Source organism: Otolemur garnettii, unplaced genomic scaffold (assembly GCF_000181295.1).
Source record: "Otolemur garnettii isolate 467f Iridium unplaced genomic scaffold, OtoGar3 scaffold00134, whole genome shotgun sequence".
In the NCBI taxonomy this organism is placed as follows: domain Eukaryota; kingdom Metazoa; phylum Chordata; class Mammalia; order Primates; family Galagidae; genus Otolemur; species Otolemur garnettii.
Genome location: NW_003852529.1, coordinates 4,285,055 through 4,303,844, shown reverse-complemented (window position 1 = coordinate 4,303,844; position 18,790 = coordinate 4,285,055). Strand labels below are relative to the sequence as shown.

Genomic DNA, 18,790 nt, shown 5'->3' with positions numbered 1-18,790 from the left:
AGGCGCCGAGCCGTGAGACTGTCTCTTAAAAAAAAGAACAAAAAACAACAAAAAACACTTTTTTTAAAATTGGATTTTTTTAATTGTTTAGGATTCATAGAAGGTAAAAAGAATCAGGTTACACTGACTGAATTTGTTAAAGACCCTCTTATAATTGTGCCCTGCCCCCAAGAGGTGTGCCATACACTATGACCCCAGTAAATATACTTTTGAAAAAGAGGATAATTCAGTTTGATATTTTTAAGTAACTTCATAAATAAATTCTCCATATCTGGAAGAATAAAAGTCTCAGAATCACTAATGCAACCTTAAACACAGAGGGGGAGCCTACTCTCCGGGTGGGGGCAGACCAAGGGACCATGTCTGGGAATGGAAGGAATCCTCACTGGCCAAACCCCTCCTAAAGCACGAAGATATCCAAGGAGCTAGCTGTCTCTGTGGTCTGCACCACTGACACCAGCCGAAACTGAGGCTTCTGGAGCTTTCCCACTGTTAGGCAGACTCAGGTCTAACTTAGGCTGCCAAATGTGGGAGCAGCATAGAAGCCTCCTAACAGGAACGGATGCATCTGAGCCTGGGGGACTGTCATGTCCTCTGTGCAGATGACAGGGGCATGGCTGCCACTGGCCAGCAGAGTTTTTCTCAAGATAAGGAAGAAGCTTCGTAACCACTGTGGCACCCAACAAAGGAAAAGAGCTTTTCCTGGACATGGTCCCCAGAGTGGGTAACTCCAGGGGAACCTGTGCCAGCCACCAGGGCCTGACAGTTCTATCCACTGGACAAGGCTATCTCCATGTGCTTTTGACTGAGAGCCTGTGGAGGCCACCTGCTGGCAAGCAGTCCCTCAGAAGCACTGAGTACACACTGGCAGTGCCCTGATGCTGCCCACCGCAACCTAGCTGGGCATCTGTGCTGTTCCAGGAAAGTGTCCAGAGAACTCAAGTACAGTGTATCATGCCAGACAAGGGGCATGTGTGTCAGAGTTGGCTTCTGTCAGCAGAGACAGGGAATAGCAGAAAACAGATATCGTCACCATAGATTTGTTGAAAAGAAATGTGGGCTAAGGAGATGATGCAAAGGGATATGAGACTCCACCACAGAGGACCAGATAAGGGAAAGAGGCTGTGACAGAGGGGGACACTGTGTTGAGTGAAGTTAGCCTGACAGAGAAGGACACACCCTGAGATTCTACTGACTGGAGGCCCCAGCACCATCAGATTCACAGAGACAGAGTAAGTGGAGAGTGCCAGGGCCGGGCACAAGGAGAGAGTGACTAATGGGGACAGAACCTAGGTTTGGGAAGATAAAGTTCTGGAGATGGAGGGTGGTGATGCTTGCACAGCTGAGAATGTCCCTAATGCTACCAACAAAATAAAAGAAAGTGAAAAGCAAACAACTACCAAAACAAAACTACTCCCAAGGCTACTGGCTGGAGTTGCTCTCCTGGCCTGTGCAAGCTCCTACCTGGCCAGCGCCTCGGCCCAGGAGCCTGCACTGGCCCAGTGCCCTTCACAGCCCTCCTGGCCCGGCCACAGCCCTTCTGGGGCTGCAGCATGCCAGAGACACCAATGCCTCCAGCACGTTACCTGTGTGACCTCGGAGTGGGGTGCGGGCATGGCCCCTCACATCTCCAGCAGGTGGACATGCCTGGACTACCTCTAGGAGTGGTCACCCCAACCCCAGTGAGGTTGCTACGTTGGTGCTGCCAAACTTTTTGTGAACCATACACTGGGCCTGATCAGTCCACGCTTTTCTCAGTTTGCCTTAAGTGCTGTAAAACACTGAAGTGTCAGGTGTTGAAGTGGGGACAGTACTTCCCACTGAAACCATACACCTCCCACAACGCTAACTAAATGGTCTGACCCTCGCCCCCAAACCAGCTGCCTCTTCCCACGCCCAGTGTCCTGCACTTCCCCCTGAGCCTGTGGAGCTCTGAGTCCAGGGTCCTCAAGGCCTGAAGCCACTTCCTTCCCATGTCCCCTCCAGAACAGGCTGGCTGCTCCCAGCTGCCCAGGCTACTCATTCCTTCTCAGGACAGTTTCTCCAGAGGCTCTGGCTTCATTTACCCGTGAGAGGACACCACCTACTGTGACCTCAGACCTCCAGAGGGCTCTGTACAGATGGGGGCTCTGGGAACGCCAGGGGCAACTTCACCCCACACAGAGGCCCTCAGGCAGGGGCACATGTGGCAAGGCAGTGTAACCTAGGCAGGTCTCTAACTCCTTGGGGCTTTATTTTCTTCTCTGTAAAACTGGGAGCAGGCAAACATGAGGAGAGTAGCTGATGTGGGCCCAGCACTGGAGTCCTCGCATGGCTCACAGCTGTGCTGTCACCAGTTTAGAGCTGTCATGGCAAGAAGCAAACAAGTACCTAAAGCTGCTAGTTGCTGTGTTTGGCAACTTTTTTTTTTTGGACACCGGAGTGCCATAGTGCCGATTCTCTTGCCTCAGCCTCCTTGGTAGCTTAGAATACAGGCACTTACCACAATTACTGGCTATTTTTAAGAGATGGGGTCTCGCTCTTGCTCAGGCTGGTCTCAAACTCCTGAGCTTGGGCAATCCACCTGCCTCAGCCTCCCAGAGTGCTGGGATTAAAGGCGTGAGCCACTGTGCCTTGCCTGTGTTTGGCAATTTTTAAAAACTGCCCCCTGAAATGAAATGCTTGTATCCTACATTTTCCGAGTCTTAAATCACCGACATGCACTTCTAGAATATCAGAAGATGAAGGAATGGCTGTGCATGGACAGCAAGGGGCCACTGGGTGAACCCCAAGTTCAAGGCATTTGCCTGCCACACCCAAAGCTAAGCAGTAACTCTGGGAGCTCGGCCCCCTGTGGAAGGCTGTATCCACAAGGCAGGACTGAAGAGCAAAAGCAAGGCACACAGCAGTACACCCGGTCTACCAGGTCACCAGGGGCAGGAGTTGGTCCCACTGTGCACTGAATGGCAGACACAAGGCCTGACAGGTCACAGGGCCCCTCATTCTGCCTCTGCTCAGAGAAGAGGCTGCTGAACCCCAGCCCCCACCCAGCAGTTCTCACAAGAGTGATGCTGCCTTGCAGGGACACTTCTGGTTGTCCCGACATGGGACAGCGTTAATGGATCCAGCAGGCCCAGACTGGCTGCTTGGCACCCTGCAGCACCCAGGCCAACCCCTTACGTGACCCACCGATGCCTGCCCACAGTGCTGTGGGGAGAAGCCCCTCACCCTAGCACCTCCCTCACCTTTCTTCTCTCGGGCGATCTTCCGCACTCCTTCTCGGAATTCCGATAACACCTGCAGGTAGGGCATGACTGTGGCCTCCAGCTGTGGGGAGAATGCTCTGGGTCAGTGTGAAAAACTCGCCTTCATATTCACAGGGGCGCCAGCATGGCAGACACACTGTGGGGCTGGGACAGGTGTGGGCTGCGTGGACAAGCACCTTTGTGACCCATGTCCCACAGTGCAGAGGCCTTATCCCTCCCATGTGTCCTTGCTCTGACCTGTCCTTGCTTAGACCAAGAGTTGCAGGGACTCTGGGGCCAGAGAGCTTACAAACAGCATTTTTCTACCTCCAATGGGTTAGCCCTGCAGCCAGTCTGTGGACGTGAGGCTGTTAAAGCCCATCTTTGATGTTACAAACAGGCTTGTTTTCTCAATGCCCAATGGCGTCACTCTCCAGGCAGGAGCTTTACCTGAACTGACACCACGCTTGGGTCCAGTGTGGGTTCACACACACAACCTGGACTGTCTACCGTCTACCCTGATATTAACCATCTACAGCAACACTGAGGTGGCCGTGGCATGTGGGCCTACACCGGGAAAGGGAAGCTGAGGAGGGCAGCATCCAAACAGAAGCGTGAATACAGGAGGAACCTTTATCTTACATCCTCTTATTTTAACAATAGGACAAAAAAGGTTCCAGGCTTTGGAGCGCGGACCCTCCCTGCCTCAGTATTCAGTAGCTCAATAAGCAAAATGAAAGTGGTGACAAATGTAAGCTAAAAGCCTTCAGTCTAAGCTAAACTGCTTCTTTTATTTTTGAGACAAAGTCTCACATTGTTCCCATTGGTAAAGTGCACAGCTTACAACCACCTCAAACTCTTGGGCTCAAGCAATTCTCTAGCCTCAGCCTCCCAAGTAGCTGACAAGTAGCTGAGACTACAGGTGCCCACCACAACGCCCAGCTAATTTTAGAGACGGGGTGTCGCTCTTGCCCAGGCTGGTCTCCAACCAGTGAGCTCAGGCAATTCACCTGCCTTGGCCTCCCAGAGTGCTGGGATTATAGGCATGAGCCACCATGCCCGGCCACTAAACTGCTCCTTAAATTTTATTTTTTGTAGAGACAGTGTCTTGCTCTGTCACCTTGGCTGGAGTTCAATGGCACAAGCTTAGCTCACTGCAGCCTTGAACTCCTGGGCTGAGCCATCCTCCTGCCTCAATCCCCCAGGTGCTGGGACTACAGGTATGCACCACCACAGCCAGCAAAGCTGAACTTCCTTAGGCCTGATTCTGCCCCTAGAATGAGGATGACTACTGTAGTGGGAGCTCTGGATTTTGAGGGGAAGTTTAGGTCTGAGTCTCCACCCCCACAAAGACAGACCAGACAAGCCTCAGTGCAGGGCAGGGAGGAAGGTGTCCACCCCACTGTCAGCTTCTGCCCCAAAGGAACCCAGTGGGGTTTTTTGGGATGGCTACAGGAGTCTGTCTCAAGGGGCAGTAACCCTGCACACAGCTAAGCAGGGGAGGGACACTGGGGTGGTGCAAGAGTTGGGAGCTACCTATCCTGCTTCTAAACAATTTGGATTTGAAAGTTAATCCAGGCTCGGCACCTGTGGCTCAAGCAGCTAAGGCGCCAGCCACATACACCTAAGGTGGCGGGTTCGAATCCCCAGCCCGGGGCCCACCAAACAACAATGATGGCTGCAACCAAAAAATGGCCAGGCGTTGTGGCGGGCGCCTGTAGTCCCAGCTACTTGGGAGGTTGAGGCAGGAGACTCGCTTGAGCCCAGGAGTTGGAGGTTGCTGTGAGCATGATGCCATGGCACTCTGCCCAGGGGGACAGCTTGAGGCTCCGTCTCAAAAAAAAAAAAAAAAAAAAAGAAAGTTAATCCAGGAACTTCAAATGGCCATGAACTGTGGGTCACAGGATGTTCAGCCTAGTAGGTTTAACACATTCATAGTGGCTGTGGACATCCAATTAGCTGGCTTCAGAGGGCCTAACGGGGACACTTTTGAGAGGAAGGACACATCCTTGGTATATTTGAAGGCCCCCACAACCACAAAAGCATTTAGTATTAAAAAATTTTAAGTTCAGGCTTGACGCCCATGGCACAATGGTTATGGTGCTGGCCACATGCACCAGGGCTGGTAGGTTTGAACCCGGCCCAGGCCAGCTAAACAACAATGACAACTGCAACGAAAAATAGCTGGGTATTGTGGTGGGCACCTGTAGTCCCAGCTACTTGGAAGGCTGAGGCAGGAGAATTGCCGTGAGGTTGAGGTTGCCGTGAGCTGTGACACCACGGTACTCTGCCGAGGGCGACATACTAAGACTCTGTCTCAAAAAAAAAAAAAAAACCTTCTAAGTTCAAAGTGGGTGTGTTTTTGTTTTTAAAGAAAATAAATACCTTAGGCTCGGCGCCTGTAGCACAGTAGTTACAGTGCCAATCACATGCACCAAGGCTGGTGGGTTTGAACCCGGCCCTGGCCAGTTAAACAACAATGATAACTACAATAAAAAAAATAGCTGATGCCTATAGTCCCAGCTACTTGGGAGGCTGAGGCAAGAGAATTGCTTGAGCCCAAGAGTTTGAGGTTGCTGTGAACTGTGACACCACAGCACTCTACCAAGGGCTATATAGTGAAACTCTGTCTCAAAAAAAAAAAAAAAAAGAAAAGAAAAGAAAAGAAATACCTTAATATCATTTTCACAAGAGAACAAAGGAGCTAAGTGGGATTTCTTTTTCAAAAGCACCAAGAAAGTTTGAACAATAGCACATTAGCAACTATGGTGGGCCCAGGCCTGTGCACAAGGCACTCTGATGGGGTGTCTGATGACATGCCCAGCACTCTCTAGAAGTCAGTTCTTGGAGATACCGGTGAACTTCATGCAGAGGGCTCTTCACACCATTCAACATTAGGGAAAAGGATTTGTAAAAGGTTTTGCCTCTTACTTTGCACTAAGCTCCTGTTTTTATTAAAATGACGGTTGTGATATTTTAATATTGAAATATGAATTCTAATCAAATTTAAACAGCATTCTTGACCATAGAGGAGGGTAGAAATGTCTCAAGCCTGAACATGCACCTGTCTGATGGGACAGTCACTAACAGCACAGGAAGGTAATTGAACACACATCTGCCACCTGCCATCTGCAAACAGAGAAGCCTGCAATGGACAGCCAGTCTGCTCTGGATGGACTTCCTCACACTCACAGACCACAGAGCACGTGTAGCACCAGGCAGTGACCACCTCCCTACATTCACGCAGCAGCTGTGGGGACTGGGGCCCACCAGCTCAGGATGTGAGGATAGGCCTGGGTTGGTGTCCACACTGGACAGAGTCTGTCATCAGTTTCTGTGCAGCCCTCTCCACAGAGAGGACAGTAAGCACTGCCTCAGTCAACACCAACACTGTGGCCTCTCTCTCCTGAATGGAGGAAAGCATCTGTGAGGAAATCCTGGCTGCAGAGTCCTGACACTATATGGCTGTGGCTAAATGTGACCTGTCTGCTAAGAATGCCGAGATGAAGCTCATACAACTAATAGTCTGAGACAGAAGTCGCCACACTGGAGGGGCAGCCAGCCACTTGAGACACTCTCAGAGCCAGATCTGAAACTCAACCTGCAGGCTCAGCCCAGAGGGTGGGGTGTAGGTGGGATCCAACACTGCTCCCCATATGTCCAAAGAGTGGACAGAGGAGGGGTTCTGGAGGAACATGAGGGAGAAAGGGATGAGGGCAGAAGGCAGATGGCATCCTCAGAGTGGACCCCATGGGACAGGCAGCCTGAAGGAGTGTGCTCTGGGGAGGGAGAGAGAGAGGCAGCTGGCCTGTGGCCCAGAGGGAGATTCTCTGGGTACAGGTGTACTCTACTCACATTCAGGCTGCTTCTCGGCTCTCCGACTGGGAAGCCCAGGGAGCTTTCCTCTTCTATGGCCCCAAAGATCTTGGAAAAGAAACAGGATATAAGCCATGACAGGATGAAAAGGTCATGAGTGGGTGCACAGGTAAGAGGGCTACCAACTGTGTTCCAGCGTCTCGGTGGTGGTGGGGAGATAGGTAGCCCTCCTGGGTGGGTTCCGGAACAGGGAAAGGGACCCACTGGAAATGGGAGAAGCTGTGCCAAAGGCCCTAGAACCCAAGCCCTTCTTCCCTCCAGGACGGCCCGGGGTCAAAGCTGTCCTCATGGCCCGTTTTCACACAAAGCCTCTGAAGCCCAATAACAGAAAGCAGAAGGCCAAGATGGGCAAGTCACCCTGAGGCCCCATAGGCCTCTGGAGAACCACTTCACAGCACAATGTGCTGCTGGGAAAAGGTCCCACACAGGATGTGCTCAGAGTCCAGAAGGAAGAGAAGAAAACTGAGGCAAAGGGAAGAACCTCACAGGGAAGGAGGCCCTGCGGGCTCACTTCTAACTCACAGGAGGTGCAGCAGGAAGCGAGAGGCACGGACTCGCGACCCTGTGCCTGAGAGGCAAATCAGCAGCCCTGGGCAGCACCTGGGCTCTGTCCTCCTCACTGTCACGGGGCCTATCACCTGGGCGCATGCAGCTAGGGTGCAGCTGGGGGGCCTGGCTTACCTTCAGCATGTGGGTGAGGTACAGGGCGATGCTCTCCAGCAGAGCTCGGTTGGGCTTTCTCCTTGCTGCCTTCCGGGCCGCCATGTAGAGGTTGCACTGACTGACCAAGGCCCGCATTTCCTCCATCACCGTGCGGGTGTCGATGTTATCACACAGGGCTTCGTGAATTGCTGTCTTCTTGTCATAAAAGCTGAGCAAAAGACAGAACAGGTATTGGGATGTGAAGACGCACCATAAAAACTTTCTGAGGTTCTACAACCCCAACAGTTCCATCAACGGGGCTGTGCGTCCTGCCTGAGTGAGTGCGGCATGGTGCCACCACCTATTTCCAGCAGTCTGGGGCATAGACTATGGTGGGCACTGCTTATGGACAGGCTCCCAGACCCTGGAGAGGGGGGTCCCTCTTACTTTTTTTTTTGAGACAGTCTTCACTATGTCACCCTTGGTAGAGTGCCATGGCGTCACAGCTCACAGCAACCTCAAACTCTTGGGCTTCAGGGAGTCTCTTGCCTTAGCCTCCCAAGTAGCTGGGACTACAGGTGTCCACAACACCTGGCTATTTTTTGTTCCAATTGTCGTTGTTTAGTTGGCCCAGGCCGGGTTCAAACTCGCCAGCCTCGGTGCATGTGGCTGGTGCAGTAAACACTGTGCTACGGACGCCAAGACCCCTCTTACTTCTTGTTCAGCTCTGCCTCTTCATCTTCCCACTTTTCAAATTGACCAGTGACATCGACAGGAGCTCGAAGGATGTCCTTCACGTTTAAGAAAAACTCCTAAAATCAGAAAGCAGCATGTAAGCAACTTTTCCATCCAGAAATAGCTCATAAACTGTCCTACTTGTGTGATTTTACTTTAGGCAAAAATCTAAAAACCCAGAATGCACTGACATGATACAAGTGGTCAGGAAGAAAGTGGAAGATGTTTCTTTGAGACAGAAACATGTTCCTGGTTCAGCCATAGGGATACTTGTTCCACAGAGAGTAGACTGGAATGACAAGCATGACAGAGAGTGAGAAGGATGAGGCCCAGCTGCGATGGAGCCGCCCTCACTGCCAGAGCTGACCGCAGGTGCCCACTACAGTGGGGAAGGGGCTGGGGACTCACGTTCAGGAACTTCTCGTACTGAAGTGCCGACTCCATGGTGTTGCTTGAATAGTCCAGCGTGTCCTTCCAGGAGTGCATGAGGAAGGCCAGCCTCAACTGCCGCGCTAAGGACAAAAACACAAAGGCCACACCCTTACTTCCCAAATACTACAGACACAGCACACAACCACGAGAAGGCTGAGGGGTCTGTGGGAAGTCAGGGCTCACCTGAATGCTTTTTCAAGGCATCTTTAATGGTGATGAAGTTTTTCAGTGATTTCGACATCTTGCAGCCAGCAATGGTCAGGTGGCCTGTGTGAAGGAAGTACCGGACCCAGCAGTCATTTTCAAAGTAGGCCTGTGTGGAAAGAGGGAGGGACAGCGACAGCCACGTGTCATGGGACCTCCCCTGCTGTGTCCTTGGCTCACTTATCTGTGCTGTCCACAGGTGATGCTAAATTTCCCGGGTGGGGGGCACTGGGACTTGGAGGCACTGTGTGGTCATAAGCTGGCAGATAACACAACTGGTTCAAATGTGGGCCTGTCTATTGCCAAAGGCCAGGCTATCAATGTGGGAATCCAGACTAAATGGTTAGGGCTCAATTCTACTGACAAAGCCAGACTGAAGGTGCCAAGTTCAATGAGAAAGGCCCTTCCAGAGGGCCTGGGCTGACTTTCTACCATTGCCCCATACCACACCCTCCTCTCCAGAAGACAACCATAGTCTATGCCTACCTCCGACTGAGCCAGCTCATTGTCGTGGTGGGGAAATCGGAGGTCGAAGCCCCCTCCGTGGATGTCCATTGAGGCTCCTAGGAGGGTGCCTGCCATGGCAGAGCACTCAATATGCCACCCCGGACGACCCTGGAGAGACACAAAGACCAATGACTGAGCAGCCCCATCCCTGGCCTTTACCCCTGCAACTTAATGGCACTCAAACCCCCTGTACTTTACTGAAACAGGTGTCAAATCTCATATATCAAATAGATGGTGGATAGCCTTCTTTAAAGTTCAAAACCATCTTCACATGAGCTGAGGCTTTGCTGATGTCTGTGACTCACTCCTAGAACCTGCCAGTGCTAGACAGCAGCAGGCCACACGCCCTTCCTGGGTACTCAGTGAGGACTATTGGCATCGGGAGCACTGGAGGGTCACAGAACATAGCACCCCCTTTCACAAACCAAAAAACAGAAGTCCCAGGGGACCAGGGTGTCCCTGTGAGGCCCAGCTCTCTGGCACCAGCACCAAAGCACCGGGCTCTGGTCCAGTGACAACACCCTTCAAATGCAGGCCTGCCTCTCATGGGAGACCAAGGGTGTGTGGCTGTGCCAGTGCCCCTTCCTGCTGCCCCCTAGCCCTGACCTCCCAGGCTGCTCACTCACTTTCCCCCAAGGGCACAACCAGGATGGCTCCCCTGGCTTGGAGGTCTTCCAGAGGGCAAAGTCGTTGGGCGAGCGCTTCTCACTCAGGCGGTCTGCAGAGATGCTCAGGTCACCTAGAAGCACAAGGGAGGCCAGTAGGTCACTGAGTGCACACAAACCAAAGCATCTCATAGCCAGCCAGCCACGCTGGAGGTCCAGTGGCTGATACTGCTAATTTATTTCTGAACTTATCTCAAGCTCTTCCAGTTTCCATAACCAGATTTTCAACTGGATTTACAAAACAGTGTATAAGCTCAGAAGTCACTGGTTCACACATTGATACAGGACAAGTGGTATCCCAGCCAGCTCGTGGAGCTGGGGGGCACGGACTGGCTGCCTCCGCCTTGGCAGTGTTGGTGCGGTGGCAGCAAGCAGCGGAACCAGCAGGCCGGAGAGTGAGCAGGGGGTCCCTATTTCCTAGGCCTGGGAATAAAAGGGATCATAGCCGTTCATTTGCAACCCATACATGTTGTTCCCGACATGTCCCAGACAAGCTATATGTAACTACCTAGCCCCGCTAAATGTAACTACCAAGGGCCAGACATGTCCCAGACAGATGTCCCAAACACACTAAATATAACTACCAAGCCCCACTAAATGTAACTACTGAGGGCCCCATGCCACTATGTAGACCCCTAGACAAAGCGCCTACAGAGAGAGAGAAAACTTTTCTCTCCTGACTGAGTTTTCTTTCTGCCAGGAGTTCTGGCACTTCTGTATTCTTTTCTGTAAATAAATCCTGTCTTACCACTGATTTGTGGTCCACAGATTCATTCTTTAAATCACCAAGACCAAGAATCTACTGAAGGGCGAAATTCCGGTATCAACACCAGTATCTGTGCAGACCTCACTGGGCCAGAGCTGAAGTCTCCTTAAGACACTTATCTGCTGCTGCCTCCCTCATCCTCGGCCCACTGTGTCTAGCATGACTGACGTGCCCTGCGTGATGGGCAGGAGGTATCATGGCAGCATAGCTCGCTGGGGCGTGGCTCAGTGCCCATGGCTTGTGCAGATGGGCTCAACCCCTCAACAACATGCATAATCACCAGCCTGTGGGCTCCAGAGATGGGAGGGTGAGGTTGAGCTGCTGTGTTGAAAACAGCTCTGGAGGGACAGCACTCACTGTCCCTCCTGTGTTCATAAGGGGGAAAGGGTGAAAGAACCAAGACGATCCAGAAAGCCTGTGAGTAAAGGGGAGTGCTGCTCGGTACAAGCTCCATTTCCCAGACAAAGCCAACCATCAACTGGCCAGCAAAGACAAGCCAGTGTGTCTGGCAGGAGGGATAAGAACCCATACTCTCGGCTCGGCGCCTATAGCTCAACCGGCTAAGGTGCCAGCCACGTACACCTAAGGTGGCGGGTTCGAATCCCCAGCCCGGACCCGCCAAACAACAATGACGGCTGCAACCAAAAAATAGCCGGGCGTTGTGGCGGGCGCCTGTGGTCCCAGCTACTTGGGAGGCGGAGGCAGGAGACTCGCTTGAGCCCAGGAGTTGGAGGTTGCTGTGAGCTGTAATGCCATGGCACTCTACCCAGGGGGACAGCTTGAGGCTCTGTCTCAAAAAAAAAAAAAAAAAAAAAAAGAACCCATACTCTCAGGAAGCTGCAAGCACCATCCTGGTGATACCTGGCCAACTGCCACCCGGAGCACAGTGGCTCATTCTCCAGGAAAGGAATATACCATCACTATAGAGATTTCCCTGGATGATGTGTGGGATCAACCAGAGATCTGAGCTCCTGAAGTCAGCCCACACTTCACACGTGGGTTACCCTCCATCAGAGCTGGCAGAGAGCCAGGACCTTGGCTCCATGCACAAGGGTGGCCAGGCCCCAGAGGGTCTTGCCTGGCCTGCGTGTCCACTGTCTAAGGCAGGTGTTCTCAAACTGCGGCCCGCCAAGGACATTTATCTGGCCCACTGGGTGTTTTTGCCACTGCTGCCTATCCTGCTTAGCAGCCAACTCGTCCCAGGGCCTGCAGTCTGGGCAACAGTCTGAGGGACAGTGAACTGGCCCCCTGTTTAAAAAGTTTGAGGGCTCCTGGTCTCAGGGCTGCCTTTCCCTGGGTGCCATCACCTCCTCTGGACAACAGACTCCATTGCAGGGTCCTACTTCAGGTGGCCTCAGGAAATGCAAAGTGTGACCTTTTCAAATAACAAACAGGCTTTCAGATTTGTAAGTAATCAGACATAAGGGAAAGCCCTGCTAAAGACATTTTCACAAACACCAACTTAATGATTTTCTACGCACTAAATGTAGAAAACTTTGGAGAGAAATTAATCATGTAAAATAAGCTCCCCTCCCCAGAGCAAGTGCTCCTAGCTTGACCCAACAGTGTCCCACCACAGGGCGGCCGATCCCTATACAGTCCGCTGCCCACCAGGGGAGCTTCCCCACAACTTGGCTTTCCTGCCAGGTGCCTTCCAGAACAGTCTGCTGGCCCGCTGCCTCTTGATGGGTCATTTGACTAGATGGAGTGTGGCCCACTGTGGTGGGCCATCATCTGAGACCACACAAGGTCCCTAAACCCCTGCCTGCCACTTCCTCTGATGTTAAAGTCCCCCATGGTAGGCAGCACAGCTGCACCCAGGACAGACCACACTTCCCCAGCTCTACACAGGGAGGTGTGGGCACAAGACCAGGCCTGCCTACTGGGCAGGGTGAAAGCGTCCTCAAGCGAGGCTGTGCCCCTGTTCCTCCCACCTCCATGCTGCTGGATTCTACTCCTGTTGTTCTTGAAACTTAAACCAATGCTAAAGTCAGGCTGGAAGAAAACAAGTCCAAGAATAAATGATATTTCAAAAAAGAAACACAGATGGGGCCAGATAGCAAAACTCACCATAAGCCACAGTGAGTGCTCATGTGCTCCTGCTGCCCAGGACACTCCTCCCCTAAGTGAATGTGCCCCCTGCTACCTGGCCACCAACCTCTTCTCACCCCCACACTCTGTCCTTTTCTCCTTTGTCTTAGTGTCATACGCAGTATGAGTGGCTCCTGGTTTCCTCTAAGGACTTGCCAAAACTCTCCACCATGTCACGGTTATGCTCAGTTTCATCCCATTATGTTTGCTAAGCGTCTTTCCCTATTACTGATTTTCACAATGGGGCCAGCTTTTGACTCTCTGACGTCCTTTCCTCAACTTCACTGCCACTGACTGCTGCTCCTTCTGCAGCTGGTTCACTGACTGCTTAGCACACGTTATTTTCAATCTTTGGGGTCTGTCTGAGACAGTCCCACTGTGTTGCCCTGGGTAGTGTGCCATGGCATCACAGCTCACAGCAACCTCAAACTCTCCAGCTCAAGTGATCCTCTTAACCTGAGCCTCCCGAGTAGCCAGAACTACAGGTGCCCACCACAACACCTGGCTAGTTTTTCTATTTTTAGTAGAGATGGGGTCTCGCTCTTGCTTAGATGGTCTTTTTTTTTTTTTTTTTTTTTTTTGAGACAGAGCCTCAAGCTGTCCCCCTGGATAGAGTGCCCTGGCATTACAGCTCACAGCAACCTCCAACTCCTGGGCTCAAGCGAGTCTCCTGCCTCAGCCTCCCAAGTAGCTGGGACCACAGGCGCCCGCCACAACGCCTGGCTATTTTTTGGTTGCAGCCGTCATTGTTTGGTGGGTCTGGGCTGGGGATTCGAACCCGCCACCTTAGGTGTACGTGGCTGGCACCTTAGCCGGTTGAGCTATAGGCGCCGAGCCAAGAGTCTCACTTTGTGACCCTCAATAGAGTGCTGTAGCATCACAGCTCACAGCAACCTCAAGCTCTTGGGCTTTTTAGGTGATTCTCTTGCCTCAGCCTCCCGAGTAGCTGGGACTACAGGTGCCCACCACAATGCTTGGCTATTTTTTGGTTGCAGTTTGGCCGGGGCCGGATTTGAACCCACCACCCTCAGTATATGGGGCCGGCGCCCTACTCACTGAGACACAGGGGCCACCCAGGCCCTGGCATTTTAGAATGGAGCTCTGAAGGTAAAATTACTTCATCAAAAAGTAGTATGAACATAGTTATGGCCAAATACCTTCTGGAAACACTGGGGTGGGAGTTAGGGTGCTGAGGTAGAAAGCACCCCGGCAGGAGAGCACAGGCCCTGCTCTGCAGGGACGTGCCAGATGCTGCTCTTACAGGCATGTCTCCAGATTCACTTGTGGAATAGGCATGGAGAAAACACCATGGAACTGTTTCAAATATAATGTTTTGCCTCTTCCTGCCTGGTTTAGAAAAAGGCTGGTGTCTGTGTTTAAAGTATTTGGACCTAGATGGGCATGGGGTCATCAGAACACATACATCATTTGGCACTTGTCCCAATCTCCCCAAACCACCCTAAACCTTGCACATTTATTCAACAAACACTAACTCCAAGAATCACAGCCCATGGTGCTTCTCAAGACAGCACTGTAGGCTGGGCACAGTGGCTCATGCCTGTAATCCCCGCACTCTCAGAGGCCGAGGCAAGTGGATTGCCTGAGCTCGTGGGTTCAAGACTAGCCTAAGCAAAAGCAAGACTCCATCTCTAAAAATAGTCGGACGTTGTGGTGGGCACCTGTAGTTCCTGCTACTTGGGAGGCTGAGGCAAGAGAACTACTTATTCAGTGAATCAGAGTTTGAGGTTCCTATGAGCTACAATGCCATGGCACTCTACCAAGGGTGACAAAGTAAGACTGTCTCAAAACAAAAATAAGAACAAAAACCCACCATAGGCTCGGTGCCTGTCGCTCAGTGAATAGGGTACAGCCATATACACTGAGCCTGGTGGGGTTCGAGCCCAGCCCAGGCCTACTAAAACAACAATGACAACTGCAACAAAAAATAGCCAAACAGGGTGGAGCCTCTGGCTCAGTAGGTAAGGTGTCAGCCCCATACACTGAGGGTGGCAGGTTTGAACCCGGCCCCAGCTAAATTACAACAAAAAATAGCCAGGCGTTCTGGCAGATGCCTGTAGTCCCAGCTACTTGGGAGGCTGAGGCAATAGGTTGCTGTGAACTGCAACGCCACAGCACTAGACCAAGGGCGATAAAGTGAGACTCTTATCTCTGGGAAAAAAAAAAAAAAAGCCAGGTGTTGTGGCAGGCACCTGTAGTCCCAGCTACTTGGGAGGATGAGGCAAGAGAATCACTTAAGCCCAAGAGTTTGAGGTTGCTGTGAGCTATGACACCATGGCACTCTACTGAGGGCGACATAGTGTAACTCTGTCTCAAAAAAAAACTCACCATAAAAAAGAATGAAATCCTGTCATCTACGGCAACATGGTTGAATAGGAGGTCACTATGTTAAGTGAAATAAGCCAGGCACAGAAAGACAAACACGGCATGTTCTCACTCACATGTGGGAGCTAAAACAGTGGAAACCAAGGATGTACACAGGGGTGGAGTGGTGGCTACCAGAGGCCAGGAAGCGTGGGGCTTGGGGAATGAAGAAAGGTGGTTGCTGGGTATAAACACAGTTAGATGCAGGAAGAAGTTCTTGTGATGATAGCAGAGTGAGATGACTACAGTAGAGCTCCATAGCTGAATACCTAAAGTTCAACTAATTTTCATAGACTGGACATGTACAACATGTATGTATCAGTATAGCAGGCCTAGTTCCTTATGTTAACCTCCTTCATATGTTGTCCGGTTTATTACAGCCCCTTGGGTGGTCAACTTACAGAGGCTCTACTGTATAGTTATCAATAACTTATTATTTTTAGAGGCAGGGTCTCACTCTTTCACGCAGGTACAAATATAGTGGTACACTCATAACTCATTGAATCCTCAAACTCCTCAAGCCATCCTCTTGTCTCAGCCTCCCAAGTAGCTGGGACTATGGCTTCATACCACCAAGCCTGGCCAATATTTAATAAAACCTTTTTTTTTTTTTGAGACAGTTGCACTATGTCACCCTTGGTAGAGTGTTGTGGCATCACAGCTTACAACAATCTCAAACTCTTGGGCTTAAGTGATTCTCCTGCCTCAGCCTCCCAAGTAGCTGGGACTACAGGCACCCGCAACAAGGCCTAGCCATTTTTTTTTTTATTTTTATTTTTTTTACAGTTGTCATTCTTGTTTAGCTGGCCCAGACAGGTTCAAACCCACCAGCCTGGGTTTATGTGGCCAGCACCGTAACCATTGTGCTATGGGCACCAAGCTGCCAATAAAACTTTTTGATAGCCTATGTTGCCTAGGCTAGTGTCAAGCTCCTGGGCTCAATGGATGCTCCCCTCCTTCCTTGGCCTCCCAGGGTGCAGGGATTACAGGTATGAGCCACTGCACCTAGCCAATTAGCAATAATTTATTATATATTTCAGAACAGCCAGAAGAGAATATCTGGAATGTTCCCAACACAAAGAAATGATGAATGTTGAAGGTGATGGATATCCTAATTACCCTGATTTGATCACTATACAGCACAAAAATCTCACATGTATCACATAAATATGTACAATCATTATGCATCGATTTTAAAAAATGTATTATGGCCTCAGGTAGAAAACTGCCAAGATTTCTTTACGTGAAAATACACTGTTCCCAACAGGCCTGAGCAGTGGGCTCAGCACACCCACTGTGACCGCGACGGTGAACACAGTTAGGCTGGCAGGGGAGAGAGCCCAAGCCTCCTTTTCCTGCTCCTTTGTGGTCTCTCCCCTCCTTACCTTCCCCCTCCTGCAGAGCTTTCTGATCCCCCACAGCCTCGGGCACCAGCTTCCCATAGGAGTGCTTCCCGCTAGAAGCAAACTTCACTGTATCAAAGTAAACAGAACCATTGGACACGTAGCTGAAAAACAAATAAGGAATTGGTTGGGGGAGGCCTACCAGATCCAAGATACTCCATAAGACAACAAATAGAATGCCAAGAAGGGTGACAAAATTGTGACATCCAAAGCCTGCTCAAATCTCTACTCTTCCCCATTCTCTACCACGGCAACTGAAAACCCCAACAGCTGTGTGGGTTGAGCAAGATGTTGACAGGGTATGTCCCACGGCACAGCAGCCCCTCACTGCTGCAGCAGGAGAGAGGGGGAGATGTGCCCCCACTGTGCCAGTGGCAGGGCAGTCCTCGTGTGGCACAGCCCTGCCTCTCCTTGTCCACATCTCACCCATTTGCTGGGCCCAGCCACGGCCCCCAGCCTCCAAGAAACACTCCAGACCACTCCAGTCTGCAGCACCCTGTCTTCTCTGAGCATGGGCTGCCAGCGCCCGTCAGCTGGGCACACAGTGTTACGCTGCCCCAGAGGGGTTTGTGTTCAGTAGCAGGAAAAGACTGTATTTTCACTTTTTAAGATCCTGGGCTGCTCTGGACACTGTGTGTGGAGCCTTGTTGTGCCTGTGGGGCTCCTGCCAGGTGCAGGGGTAGCAACCTTAGGCTGGGCACAGGGCCCTGCCACTGCCCTGCAGAGCAGCTCTCCTGGAGCAGGGGATTGGAGACAGAGCCGAGCACTGCAGATACTTGGTCCCCAACTACCCTTTCACCCATCAGCCATTTCCGAAAGTGCTCTTCAGAGACTGAGGTGAGGGTGCTCTTGTGGTCAGATAGCCCTAGGATGGGACAGCCGTGGAAGGGCAGTGTGTGTTGGGATTGCCAACAAGAAGTCACTGAAATCTCAGCCAAGATGCTGATGAAATATACCCTCCCATGGGACGAGCCTTCTCAGTGTCCAAAGAGCCACCAGTGTTCACACTCACCACCACACAGCTCTAGGACCCCAGAGGCCAATGGTTTTAACTCTCTACCTTCTTGGCAGGACCCATCTAAAGGGGCTGGCTATCCAGACCCCTGCTCTCGGCCTCTGGGCTGCAGTGTCCCAGGTCCTGGGCTGGGCCCAGAGCTATAAGAGGAAGTCTGTGAAAGGCTTTAGAAATGGGTATGAGTGTAGCCAATACCCTCTTCTCCTCTCACTGCTGCCTTGAACCAAGGAGTGGTATCTTGAGTTAGTACCTACTACGATGGTAGCTAAGAGGAAATAAAAATCCCATAGGGCTTTAACTGTAAAGCAATTCTAACTATAGCAGCAGAATTGGGAGCTCAGTGGTGGGAAGGAAGCACCATGCCACGAGGGTGAGTGTGGGCCGGCTGCTGGTCTGTCCTGCAGCTCTGAATCCCAGCCGTCCTATTCCCCCAACCCTGGAAAGTGCTGGAGCCCCAAGGAGGGCACTTGTGCTTACCCATAACCATTGTCCACAATCTTCTGGACAAAGTTCACGATTTCTGGCACATACTCACTAACCCGGGTTAAGACATCTGGAGGGAGAACCTGTCCACAATAAGAGAAAGTCCCTGGATTTTCACTTCTGAAAATTGCAGCTTGTATGATATTAAGAAGCACTTAACATCACACAAAGAACACACACAAAAGGAAAAAACAGTTCGGTGCCTGTGGCTTAAGCGGCTAAGGCACCAGCCACGTACACCTGAGCTGGTGGGTTCGAATCCAACCTGGGCCGCCAAACGACAGCTGCAACCAAAAAATAGCCAGGCGTTGTGGCGGGTGCCTGTAATCCCAGCTACTTGGGAGGTGGAGGCAGGAGACTCGCTT

The 18,790-nt window shown here is 51.5% G+C and overlaps 1 protein-coding gene across 2 annotated transcripts in view; it reads right to left on the bottom strand.

Moving 5' to 3' along the window:
* The window catches only part of CARS (cysteinyl-tRNA synthetase), a 58,625-nt gene that overhangs the window by 10,980 nt on the left and 28,855 nt on the right, over positions 1-18,790 (bottom strand). For both annotated transcript variants that reach the window (XM_003798364.3, XM_023518316.1), the window contains 10 exons: positions 18,420-18,508; positions 16,910-17,031; positions 10,247-10,359; positions 9,600-9,728; positions 9,093-9,222; positions 8,886-8,989; positions 8,457-8,554; positions 7,782-7,971; positions 7,080-7,148; positions 3,225-3,306 (listed from right to left, as the gene is read on the bottom strand). In XM_003798364.3, coding sequence (XP_003798412.1) covers positions 3,225-3,306; positions 7,080-7,148; positions 7,782-7,971; positions 8,457-8,554; positions 8,886-8,989; positions 9,093-9,222; positions 9,600-9,728; positions 10,247-10,359; positions 16,910-17,031; positions 18,420-18,508 — 1,126 coding nt within the window. The remainder of the gene's footprint in view (positions 1-3,224; positions 3,307-7,079; positions 7,149-7,781; positions 7,972-8,456; positions 8,555-8,885; positions 8,990-9,092; positions 9,223-9,599; positions 9,729-10,246; positions 10,360-16,909; positions 17,032-18,419; positions 18,509-18,790) is intronic.